This window comes from Sminthopsis crassicaudata, chromosome 3, assembly GCF_048593235.1.
Source record: "Sminthopsis crassicaudata isolate SCR6 chromosome 3, ASM4859323v1, whole genome shotgun sequence".
In the NCBI taxonomy this organism is placed as follows: Eukaryota; Metazoa; Chordata; class Mammalia; order Dasyuromorphia; family Dasyuridae; genus Sminthopsis; species Sminthopsis crassicaudata.
The window spans coordinates 651,704,119-651,716,361 of NC_133619.1; the positions used below are offsets into that span (position 1 = coordinate 651,704,119).

At 66.0% G+C, this 12,243-nt stretch overlaps 3 protein-coding genes across 3 annotated transcripts; all 3 read left to right on the forward strand.

The window, feature by feature from the left end:
* Window positions 1-595: 595 nt before the first annotated feature.
* KCNA7 (potassium voltage-gated channel subfamily A member 7) lies at window positions 596-2,752 on the forward strand. The gene is made up of 2 exons (XM_074302659.1): window positions 596-1,169; window positions 1,961-2,752. Exons 1-2 carry the CDS (start codon window positions 639-641, stop codon window positions 2,750-2,752), a joined length of 1,323 nt encoding a protein of 440 aa, XP_074158760.1. The 5' UTR covers window positions 596-638.
* Window positions 2,753-6,062: 3,310 nt separating this feature from the next.
* NTF4 (neurotrophin 4) lies at window positions 6,063-9,507 on the forward strand. Its single transcript, XM_074308195.1, has 4 exons — window positions 6,063-6,416; window positions 6,915-7,025; window positions 7,183-9,204; window positions 9,371-9,507. The coding sequence occupies exons 1-3, from the start codon at window positions 6,063-6,065 to the stop codon at window positions 7,807-7,809; spliced, it is 1,092 nt and encodes a 363-aa protein (XP_074164296.1). The 3' UTR covers window positions 7,810-9,204; window positions 9,371-9,507.
* LOC141562655 (uncharacterized) lies at window positions 9,085-12,222 on the forward strand. Its single transcript, XM_074302660.1, has 7 exons — window positions 9,085-9,148; window positions 9,413-9,571; window positions 10,030-10,164; window positions 10,251-10,348; window positions 10,549-10,866; window positions 11,653-11,814; window positions 11,897-12,222. The coding sequence occupies exons 1-7, from the start codon at window positions 9,085-9,087 to the stop codon at window positions 12,134-12,136; spliced, it is 1,176 nt and encodes a 391-aa protein (XP_074158761.1). The 3' UTR covers window positions 12,137-12,222.
* Window positions 12,223-12,243: the final 21 nt, after the last annotated feature.

Sequence of the window (12,243 nt, forward strand, 5' to 3'; positions counted from 1 at the left end):
AGGACTAAGAAGCCTGAAAGCCGCGGAAGGCGTAGGTTTAACGAAGGAAGGGTGGCTGACGGAGGCGAGCGGGCAGGAGAACGGCCCTCAGATGGCGCGCAGCACTTCGGAGTGACGGACAGCCGGGAGAAAGTTCCCCTTCGCAGTGACAAAATGAGACCCGGAAAGCCAGTGACGGACATGGGGGGGCTTCAAAAATTGCGGAGGCAGAGCCCCCCAGGAGGGGGGGGATGGGGAGGCGGAAAGACCCCGGATGCCCGCGGTGGTCAGGGCCAGAGGGCGGGGAGCGGCGGCAAATCCGGGGGGAAGGAGCGGCCCGGCTGGGCTGAGAGCCGGAGAGACAGCTGGTGCTTGGGAGAGCCGGCCCGCAGGACAGCCGGCCCGGGGAGGGAGGGCGGCGCTCGGCCGCAGAGGTGCGCAGGTGGGCGCGGGAGCCCGGCAGGCCCCGGCGCCCAGGACGCCCCCCCCAGCAGAGGGCGCCCCGGGGCGCCCCCCGCCCCCGGCCAGCCGCCCCCACCCTCGGGCCGCGGGGCCGCCGTGTCTATTTATACCGGCGCGGGGAATCGGACACCGGGCTGGCCGGCGGCGGCGTCGGTGCCCGTCCTCTGCGCTCCCAGCCGGGCGCCGGCCCCGGGGCCATGGAGGCCGACCCGTGCGGCTGCTGCGAGCGCCTGGTGCTCAACGTGGCGGGGCTGCGCTTCGAGACGCGCGCTCGGACCCTGGGGCGCTACCCCGACACGCTGCTGGGCGACCCGGGCCGCCGGCGCGCCTTCTACGACCCGAGCCGCGGCGAGTTCTTCCTGGACCGCCACCGGCCCAGCTTCGACGCCATCCTGCACTACTACCAGTCGGGCGGGCGGCTGCGGCGGCCGGCGCACGTCCCCCTGGACGTCTTCCTGGACGAGGTGGCCTTCTACGAGCTGGGCGCCGACGCGCTGGCCAAGCTCCGCGAGGACGAGGGCTTCGCGGCCGAGCCCGAGCGCCTGCTGCCCCGGCGGCCCTTCGCGCGCCAGCTCTGGCTGCTCTTCGAGTTCCCCGAGAGCTCGGCCGCGGCGCGCGTCGTGGCCGTGGTCTCCGTGCTCGTCATCCTCGTGTCCATCGTGGTGTTCTGCCTGGAGACCCTCCCCGACTTCCGAGACGAGCGCGACGGCCAGCCCGGGGCCGGCGCGGTGAGCTGGGAGCGGGGAGCTCCGAGGGCGGGGGCGGGGACAGAGGAGGCAGGGGAGGGAGCGGACAACCGGCGAGAAATGGCCGAAGGGGTCAGAGGGGCTCGAGGGGGTGAGGGCCGAGAAAAGGCAGGGGCCAAGGGCAGAAAGGGGGGGCGGAGAGGACTGAGAGGGGGCGGGAGAGAGAATAGGAGGTGGGGGGCAGAATCAGAGGGGATCCAAGGGCAAGAGATCCGATCAGGCTGGAGACTGGGGGAAGGGGACAGAAGGGGAGGCAGAGGGGCCACAGTGGAGAAATCCGGGGGGGGGGGAGCAGGAGGGACTCGGAGAAAGTCAAAGGGGGCCAGGGCGGCTCAGTCGGAGACAGATCAGACAGCTAGGCGGGGCCTTAAGGGGGTCAGGAGGCGGGGTAAGAGAGAGGAAATCTGCGGGGCTCTGCTCAGCCGGCGGCCAGAGAGGAGGCAGACACAGAGATCCAGGCCCCATCCTCCGGCTCCCGTGGGGCTGGGGAACAGAATGAGCCTTGCTCCTGTGGGGAAGTCCTTGAAACCCCTTGGAGCTTTTCCCGGGGCAGACTCAGGTCATTTGGGCAGGATCCCTCCGACCCTGACAGACCAAGTCCTCCCGACTTCTGGCATCCTGTCCCCAAGCCTTCACTAACCCAGGGACCGTCCCCTTGGTGCGCAGGCTGGAGGCCTGACCTTGGACTAGTTCTGCAGGCCGCCCCAGAGCTCTAACTCACCCCCCCCTGGGGGGGAGGGGCACCTTCTCCACTAACCCCCTCCCTCCTACAGCTCCCATCAGTTCGGTCCAATGGATCCCAGCCTGTGTCTCCTCCAGCACCGAGGGCCCCATTCGACGACCCTTTCTTCCTGGTGGAAACCCTCTGCATCTGCTGGTTCTCCTTCGAGTTCTTGGTGCGTCTGGGCGCCAGCCCGAGCAAGGCGGCCTTCTTCAAGAATGTCATGAACCTCATTGACTTTGTGGCCATCCTGCCCTACTTTGTGGCCCTGGGCACAGAGCTGGCCCGGCAGCGGGGCGTGGGTCAGCCCGCCATGTCCCTGGCCATCCTGCGGGTCATCCGCCTGGTCCGAGTGTTCCGCATCTTCAAGCTGTCCCGCCACTCCAAGGGCTTGCAGATCCTAGGCCAGACACTGCGGGCGTCCATGCGGGAGCTGGGCCTGCTCATTTTCTTCCTCTTCATCGGGGTCGTCCTGTTCTCCAGCGCGGTTTACTTTGCCGAGGTCGATGGGCCCCCCGAATCGGGCTTCACCAGCATCCCCGCCTCCTTCTGGTGGGCTGTGGTGACCATGACAACCGTGGGGTACGGGGACATGGCGCCTACCACCATGGGTGGCAAGATCGTGGGCTCCCTCTGCGCCATCGCCGGCGTCCTCACTATCTCCCTGCCCGTGCCCGTCATCGTCTCCAACTTCAGCTATTTCTACCACCGGGAAACAGAGGGAGAAGACACTGGGAGATACCGGCATGTGGCTACCCAGCCCTGCTGCCCTCCAGAGACCCCTGAGGGCAAGGCTAACGGGCTAGTGGGGGGCAGTGGGAAGCACTTGGTCACAGAAGTGTGAGGGGTCCGGTCCAGGGTGGGTGGGAAGGAAATGATGATACGGTAGTATTGGGGGGGGGGCATGGGAAGCCCGGCAGGAGCTTGGAGGTCGCTTTGGCACGAGGCAGCCGGCTGGCAGGACCTTCGTGGTGGCCTCTGGATTCTAGAAGTGCCACGGGAACTTGATGAGTTTCACTGAATTCTGTCACCTGGATTGCTATTACTTGGGATTGAGTCCTGTTGGGACATGTGAGGATCTGTGGGGGCTATGCGAGTGAACTAGGTTGAGTTATATTGAATCCAGTGAATGTTAAGGTGATAGGGATCTGTAGTTGGCAAAGCGTTTGGATCACCTGCGTGTCTGGGGGGCCTCGTGGTTACGGGAGTCTCTGTGGCGCTTCTGCTCGTGTGCCCTGTGTGTGAGACCTTGTGCCCCCCCCCCCCCTTGCATGAGTCTCTGAGGACGAGGAGCTTGTAGTTATATGGGATTTTGTTAGGCTCCGGTTGGCTTTGGTTGTCCTGTGTGAGTCTCTCAGGGGCCTGTAGTCATGTGGGGTTGGCTCGGATCATCATCCAACTTCAGAACCTAAGGAGACCTGAAAGCATCTCATCTAACTTGTATCTGAGCAGAAATTGCCTCTATACCACCCCATGCCCCCCAAAACACTCATCCAGCCTCTGCTTGAAGACTTTCAGAGGTGGGAAACTCACTGCCTCACAAGGAAGCCCATTGCACTTTTGGATAGCTCTCAGGCAATCTTCCCACCACTCCCAGTTCTGCCTTTGGGGGCCAAACAATCCAAATCTATTTATTTAAAAACTTTTCAAATCTTTCAAGACTACTTCATGCCTTCTCTTCTCCATGCAAAACAGTCCTGGTTCCTCTGACAGTCTTCTCTCGGTTCCGGCATCTCCTCTTGATATTCTCCTATCTGGACTGACCGCAAGATTCCCGCTGTGGTGGGAGTAGTGCAGTGGTCAGCTAGCCTATCCCCCCCCACAATACCCTTGTCCTGGCCCTTAGTCTTATTGACCCACCCAAAATTTACTGAACATTGGGGCTGTCCTGGTACACTGCTGACTCATGTTTCATCGGCAGACACTCCGAGACCCACAAAACTTTTTTTTTCCAAAAATGGCAGTGTGGCCAGATCTCCATCCTGTACCTTGCTGAGTTTTTTGAGCCAAATGTGGAATTTCAAGCTTATTCTTGCTAAGTTCCGCCTTATTAGATCTGACTTGGGATTCCCAAATACCTTTCTTGATTTTGATTCCCAATTGTCTAGTGAGTGAGCATCTTGCCTTATTTTGTGTCATCTGGGAATTTAATAAGCCTCTATTTTATTATCCACTCATTGATCAAATAAAACAAAACATGTGGGTCCAAGAGAGAGATCCCTGAGGCACTCCTAGAGACCCACCTCCCAGGATGACATAGCCCCTTTACTCAGCACTCTTTTCACACAGCTGACCCTCAGTGTTCCAATCTCCCTAAGCACGGCCCAGTTCCTCCCCCTCATCCCCAACAAGGACACAGAAGACTTCCACTTGGCTTGGACTGAGTTGGGTTGGATCACTTTGGTTGGGTGGCTTCGTGGGATTTCTGGCGGGTCTCAGTGAGTTGTGTGGGCAGGAGCCCTTTGTACAAAGAGCCCTTTGGGCTGGCTGTCGGGAGACCTGGCTTCTAGGACCACCTTGGCCACACGTGGATCTGTCCTTGGTGGAGCCTCAGAAGTGCTCCGGGCGCTTTCCATCCCCTTGAGCTCTCTGTTCTTGGGTGGGGTGGCATATTGTCTCATTGTTTGTGGTTGTGCAGCCCCTGAAAGAGATGGTTGTGCATTTCCTGTGCCTTTGCATATGGCTCTGCTGCATGTCTGGGACATCTGTACCCTCGGTCTGTGTGTGGATGACTTTTCTGAATGGGGCTGAGCTCGTTGCAACTGGGTCTAGGTCTTTTGGCTTGTCTGGCCCCAAACTGTGCCGTCCCTTGTCTCCCTTAGTCTCTTCCTGTTCTAGCCCCCTTTGCCCCTTCCTCAGCCACTTCGAGCCCTTGCCCCTGAGAAAGTAGGGTCGGGAGAGATCTTTCCAGCCTTCCAGCCAAGTGGTTCATCTGTTTGGCCATTGGAAACTCCCAAGTGATCCTGAGCATGTCGAGGAGCGATAAGAGACAGAGACAGAAAGAGAGACAGAGAGAAAGAGAGAGAGAGACAGAGAAAGAGAAAGAGACAGAGACAGAGACAGAGACAGAGATAGAGAAACAAAAACAGAGAGGAAGGGAGGGAGACAGAGAGAGGGAGGGAGGAGGGGCACAAACAGAGAAGGGGGGATCCAGGTGAAGCTGCTTTCCCAAGCTCCCTCCTCTAGCTTCTGGGGCAGAACTGCCAGACTAAGATTGGGGTGGGGGTCACAGGGAGGTATGGCCTCGGAGCGGTCTGGTGGGGGTGGGGCAGGGCTGGGATGCACCCACTTCTCCAAATTAACAGCCTTAGTCTCCCCTTGGGGCATCGGCCTTGGCTGAGAAGAGGAAGGGGGACCCAGACTGGGGGGGCAGAGAACCACAACCTGGGGACACCCAGCCTGCACTGGTCCTAAATTTAGGGCTGGGATGGCCCCCAGGCCAGGGTGTCCGATGTCTGACACCTAAAAATAGCCGAGGGGGGAAGGGCCGAGAGGAGTCTCTCCCCGCGTTTGGGTGTCTGCCCCCGGCTCTCACCTGTGTCCGGGACAGCCCTCCCCTCCCCCGCCTGCGCGCCCCCAGGCCCCAGCCTGGCTCCCCAAACTGGCCCCTAATAAACGCTGGTTGACTTGACCCCGCGGCTCCGAGTGCTGTTTCTGGGCGGGCGGCTCCTAACCCTGCTCTCGCTCTCCCTCGGGCTTTCCCCCCGAGCTTGGGCCCGGGGCTGGGGCCCGGCCAGGGAAACGGGGCTCCAGTCTCCCCGCTTCTGTCTCCGTCTGGCCCTTATCTTCCCCGGGCGCCTGGCTTGTGTCTCCTCCGGGGCAGGCTGGGAGTGGGATGGGGGCGCGCTGGCCCGCTGAAATTTCTCTGGCACGGGACACAGGGGAGCCGGGCCGGGCCGCCGGGGTCCAAGGAGGGGGCTGGGGAGGCGGCGCCTTCCTGGGGGGGGGGGGCGGGGAGGCGCTTAGGCCAGATTCCCGGCCGCCTAGGTGGCCGGTGTGGGCGGACCTGCTGGCCACTCCCCGGTGGGCGGAGCCAGCCGAGCGCCCGCCCCCTGTCCCGGGAGCGGGCCGCGCCGCGCGGAGCCCGGCGCCAGGGAGCTGCGGCCGCCAGAGCCCCGAGCCCAGGCGGGTGTCCCAAGTAAGGCCCGGGCCGAATGTCGGGAAGGAGGGCGGGGGCTGGGATCCCGGAGTGCGGGCGGGTCGTGGGTCCGAGGGGGCGGGCCCTGCGGGAGCTGGGGGTGGGGCCCCGCGGGGAAACTGAGGCAGGAGGCGGCGGGGCCCAGCCCAGCGTCTGGGCAGCTGCGGGGAGTGCCCGGGAGGCCGGAAGGCTCGGAGCAGCCTCCGCTTTGTTTCTCCATCCCCCTTTTCCGTTAGCCGGCTCGGGCCTGCCCGGGTCCCAGAGGGGGCGTGGGCTGAGTGGGGACGCCTGGGTCCCGGGGAGAGCCCGCAGCCTCTCCCTCCCTTCCTCCCCGCCTCCCTGCCCGCCCCCGCCCGGGCGGCAGCTCCAGGTATGTGCAACTGAAGTCCTGGGCGGGTCCCGGCCTGTCCCAAGGCTCCGGGAACATTCCTGGGAGCCGCCTCCCGGACCCAGAGTCCGGCCCCCGCCCCGTGGGGTCCGGGCGTCCGACACCCCCCCCCCGCCCCCTGGGGCTCGGGCGTCCCTGCCCCCAAGCGACCTGGAGTTCCTTGCGCGCCCCCCTCAGGGCCCCTGGGGTCCGGCGGCTTCCCCCAGTCTGCGCCCCCCTGGGACCCAGGCTTCCCGGCCCCCAGCCCCCTCCGCTGTCTGGGAGATGGATGGGCCGTGCGGGACATAATCTTTTCCAGCCCTTGAGCCTCATCCATCAGCCGCCGCCCCTCCCCGACATCTGCTTCCCATCCCCGGCAGGTTCCAGTCACCTGGAAGGGGCCTGCGCACAAGACCCGGTCTGGGGGAGGGGATGCCTGGGTCCTTGGGGAGGACACGAGGGAGACGCGCTCTGAAACGTCCCTCCTTTTTTGTTCCCAAGCGGTCCCGGGATGGCCGGGAGGAGGGGGCCCCCGGAGACCCTGAGAAGGGACCCTCAGAGCCCTTGGGCCGCCAGCCCCGGGTCCAGGAGGAAGTGGCCCTGAGAAGTCTGGTGAGCCCCGGATCTTCCCCTCCCGCTCTCTCTCCCCCTTTCCCTGGGTGCTCCTCCCGGGGGATGAGAGGGGGCTTAGCCATCCGAGTCCAAGGGCTTCCCCTTGCAGAGGGGGGAGTCGGGGGGCTGCCTCTCTGACCAGTGCCCTCTCTTCCAGGTGGCCACAGAGATGCTTCTCCCCTCCCTCGCGCCGCGCGGCTGGCTCTCCCTCTCTCTTCTCTGGGGGCTACTCCGCGTGGCCCCCCAGGAGCTACCACCGCTGCCCCCGTTCCCGAGCCCCGAGTGGGACCTGCTGTCCCCACGTGTGGCCCTGTCTCGGGGGGCCCCCTCCGGGCCCCCGCTCCTCTTTGTCCTGGAAGCCTCCCCGGCGGCGGCCCCCGCCAACCGGAGCCGGCGGGAGGCCGGCGTGGGCGCGGGGGCCGGCCGTCGGGGCGAGCTGGCCGTGTGTGACGCCGTCAGCGGCTGGGTGACCGACCGTCGCACGGCCGTGGACCTCCGAGGCCGCGAGGTGGAGGTCCTGGGGGAGGTGCCCGCAGCAGGGGGGGGGCCCCTGCGGCAGTACTTTTTTGAGACCCGATGCAAAGCGGCCGGGGGCCCTGAAGGCGGGGCCGGCTGCCGTGGGGTGGACCGGAGACACTGGGTGTCCGAATGTAAAGCCAAGCAATCTTATGTTCGGGCGCTGACCGCAGACGGGCAAGGGCGGGTGGGCTGGAGGTGGATCCGCATCGACACGGCCTGTGTGTGCACCCTGCTCAGCCGGGCCACGGCGGGGGGGCGGGCCTGATCCCAAAGTGGCCCCCTGCGTGGCCAACCCCCCCCCCCCCCACAGGCTGCATCTCTTCCTTGCAAACGGAGCTCTCCTCCTGCCCATGGTCCTGCCAGGGCGCTCCAAGCTCACAGCCGAGAACTTGCTTTCCTTCCAAATGAGAGCTCACGGTCCCACTTGGCACACCGAACGCAGGGGAGCCTTGGAAGGGGAAGGGACTTATGCAAGGGCACCCTGCTCGATCTGGGAAGTGGCCACCCGGTGAAACTGAGGCATCCGGGCCGCAGCCACCATCTGTGGGCAAGTTCTGGGCACAGCACTCAGAGGAGACAGAGACCCAGAGATCACCTCCCACACCAGGGAGGAAGCAGGACAGAGTGGGGCTGATGGTCAGCACTCCCGCCAGGAACCCTGATGTTTGGAGAGGGAGTGAGCCCCCTGCCCAGGGAAGTGTTCAAGCATCAGCAGAGCAGAGGGAATGTGAACTGGACAATCTTTAAACTCCCCTTCTTTGTGAGGGTCTGAGTGGAGGAGCAGCTCTGACCAGGCCAGTGGGAGCTGGGCAGATCCTAGACAGGGGATGGAACATCCCGAGGTTTATGGGGCGGAGGAATCAAAGAAGACTGGTGCTGAAAGCCCTCCTAGCTTCCTTCAGTTTAAGGGGCAGTGGCGGCTGCCTGCTTTGGGTCCACTAGGACCATGAGGCCTCCAGTGGGTCATATCCCCATAACCTGCAGAGCTGAGGAAGGGTGACAGAAGCTCAGACTCTGGCTCCCGGATTTCTCAGGGCTTCCTGCTTATCTGGCTCCCCAGAGTCCATCTCTGGAACTTTCCCCAAGATTTTGGGGGGTTGTCCCCAATATTCTCCAGACACGCCCATCTCTTTCTCTGTTTATGTATATGAATAGACACACGTTTCTACACTGTCTTTCTGGCCCTCAGTTCTCTGGGCCTCGGGGTGTCCGGCGGCTGGTGCTCGGCTCTCTCCGGGTCTGCCTTGCCAGCCCGCTGTCTCTGGGCCCGCCCCTCTCCTGCCCTTCCCCCTCGCCCCAAGACCTTTTCCACTCTCCCTTGGTGCTGGCCCAGGTGGGTTTTCCCTCCGTGGCTCCCTACTGCTCTGCCCTCCTCCGCCCATCCTTTAGCTGGACTCTTTCTGAACTCCTCTCCCGCTTCACCCTCCCCCCACCCTCGGCCTCGGCCCGGCCCCATTGGCCGAGTCCAGGCTCGGGCAGGTTCTGTCTCCAGAGCGACGGCACAACAGTGGAGAGGGGGAGGCTCCCGGGAGGCTGGGCCATGGCGGGCCTCGCTCGGGCTTCTTACAGCGGCCTCTGGGGCACCCCGGCGGAGCGTCCTGGAGGTCGGGGGCCAGCCGGGTCCGACAGCCCCCTCCCCTTTCCGCGGCCTAAAGCACAGGTGAGCGGCCGCCGGGGGATCCGGCCCTGGCTAAGGGGGAAAGGAGGACCCCTCCCCTAAGGGGCGGGGCTGGGGAGAAAGAGACCTGGAGGCCCGAGGGGCGGGGCTGGGGAGGGCGCGGGGGTCTTACACCCTGCCGAAATCCTTCCCCCTCCTCGTGGCCCAGCCCCCGGTCCCCGAGAGCCTTCCTCCAGAGGCCAAGTGTGAGTCCCTTCTCCTGGACCTGGACGAGGGCTTCAGTCGCTGGGAGACGTCCTCAGGTGCGGCGCACGGCCCCAAGCCTCACGGCGGGGTGTACGCGCAGCCCGGCCACCCGCTCTCATCCAGGGCCAGAAAGACGCTGGGGATCAAGGAGTTTGGGGAGAAGGTCAGGAGCGGGGGCGAGGGGGACGAGGCGGGCGGGGGAGGGGGCGAAAGGCCGCGGGGACTGCGGGTCGGGCGGGGGAGGGGGTGAAAGGCCGCAGGGACTCGGGGGTGGGCGGGGGAGGGGCGAAAGGCCGCGGGGACTGGGGGGCGGACGGGGGAGGGGGCGAGAGGCCGCGGGGACTGGGGGGCGAGGGGGACGAGGCGGGCAGGGGAGGGGGCGAAAGGCCGCGGGGACTGGGGGGCGAGGGGGACGAGGCGGGCAGGGGAGGGGGCGAAAGGCCGCGGGGACTGCGGGGCAGGCGGGGGAGGGGGTGAAAGGCCGCAGGGACTCGGGGGTGGGCGGGGGAGGGGCGAAAGGCCGCGGGGACTGGGGGGCGAGGGGGACGAGGCGGGCGGGGGAGGGCGAAAGGCCGCGGGGACTGGGGGGCGGATGGCCCCAGCCTTCCCCTCTGTGCTCAGCTTCAGCTCCGGCCCCGGCGGTACCCCCTGAGCATGGGGTGCCAGAAAAGCGAGATGCGGGAGAAGTACCCGGGCTGGCCCAACCTGGGCGCCGAGCCCACTCCCGGGCCAGAGTTCTGGGACCGAGCCCGCCAGGTGAGGCCGGCCGCGGGGGAGGGGGGCGGCCGGGTGAGGGCGCCGAGAGACCCTGGAGGTCACAGCGAGCGCTCCCTTCCCCCCAGGTCCTGAGCCTCTCCGGGAAGGACCCGGCCCTGGCCGAAAAGCCCTTCTTCCAGCCCTACCTGACCACCACGGCGCGGGACTTCCGCTACTACCCGAGGTGAGCCCTGGCCGGGCCCTGGGGTGCCCCCTCCTCGCGCTCCCAGGAGGATTCGGGCGTCCCTTGTTCCTTGGAAGATCCGTGGGCCGCGCCTCCCCTCCCCCCACCCGGGGAAGGCTGGGCTCCTGCGGGACTCGGGGTCCTGGCCCCCCCTCCCCTTGGCCCGGAGTCCTGACCCGGCTCACCCCGTTACTTGGCAGGAAGGAGCTGACCTGCCAGCCCCGGGGTTTCCGCAGCCAGCCCCCGCCGGGGGTGCTCCAGCCCAAGCGGCCCCTCCTCTCTGTGCCCTGCACCACGGGCCAGCCCGTCCCGCGCGTCCCGCACCGCGGGGCCCTGTCGCTGACTCGAGAATCGTACAGGCCCTTCCCGCAGTCGCTGCCCCGGGCCCAGCGCTCCAGCCCTGCGGAGGCTCGGCGCCGCCCGTCCCTGCCCAGCCTGCAGGCCCTCTACCGGACCGAAAGCTCTCGCTACGGCAGCCTCAAGCCAGACTTCGTCTGAACCTTCAGCCCGGTGCAGGGGTGAGCCGGCGGCGCCGTGGGGCAGGGGGCGGCGCCCCTCTGGCCACACCCCCGTAGCTGGCCACACCTCCTCGGGCCCGGGGCCCTGAAGAAACCCACCGCCAAGGTTAGGGCCGGGCCCTGGGGGCCACTAGGAGACGAGGCTTCTGGGAGCTGGCATCCCACCCGTGCAGGGCCATGCATCTTTCCGGGGGTCCCCAAGGTTGTCCTCCCCCCACGACGACCTTGGGCTGAGTTCTGTAGCTTGCTGGGCTCCTTCCCATCCCACCTGAGGCTTGGAGCCAAGGCCCAAGCAGGAGCCACACCCCAGGCCCCCCCCCCCCAGGGTCAGACACAGGTCTGCCACCTGCTGTCCCAGCTGTGAGGTGGTGGTGGCCTTGGACTAGCCCCACCCCCTTCTGCAGCCCAGGGACAGTGGGGGGAACCCTAAAGCCACCTAAGGCCCAGCCCACGTGCCAGCCTCCCAGTGACCTTGGCTGCGCCCACCTCCACCTGCCCAGGGGATTAGTGTCCAGGTTACCCAGGCGAGAGCTAGAGCCGCTGGCCTTGCCGCCCCCACTGCCCGGGCCTATAAGGTGCCAGGGCTCCGGCTGCCGAGGGGCAGCGCAGAATGGAGAGATACCAGGTCAGAGCTCAGGCCCCGGGGAGCCCAGGGGTGGTAGGCGGCCTCCAGACCCAGGAAGCCCAAGAGGGAAGTGGGGTAAGGGGTAGGGTCCGGTCGTTGAAGGGGGCTTTGGGGGCTCCCCGCTCCAGAGGCTGAGCTGGACTCTGCAACCCCCTCCCCAGGAGCTAACAGTGCTGGTGCTGCTGCTGCTGGAGGGAGTAGGAGCCGGCCCCCTTCGCCCCCTGTGCAGACCCACTAATGCCACGCTGGCCGCCGAGAGCGATGCCTGCCCCGTGTGCGTCACCTTCACCACCACCATCTGTGCCGGCTACTGCCCCAGCATGGTGAGGCTCGGGGGGAGGGCCGGAGGGCGGGGGGCCTGGCTGCGGGCAGCCCCCTCACCCAGCCTCCCCGCTGCTCTCCCAGGTGCGGGTCCTGCCGGCAGCTCTGCCCCCTGGCCCTCAGCTGGTCTGCACCTACAGAGAGCTGAGCTTCTCCTCCATCCGCCTGCCTGGCTGTCCCCCTGGCGTGGACCCCGTCTTCTCCTTCCCCGTGGCCCTGAGCTGCAGCTGTGGATCCTGCCGCCTGAGCCACTCCGACTGTGGGGGCCCGAGGGCTCGCCCCCACCTCTGCACCCGGCCCCATCTCAGCCTCCGCCTCCTCTAGGGCCCAGGCCTGGGGCTGGAGGGTGGCACCTTCCGCTCCTTCCCTTCCCCCAAGCCCCCCAACCCCAATAAAGGTTTTTCATCTCACCCCTGGTGTCCTTGTCTGCC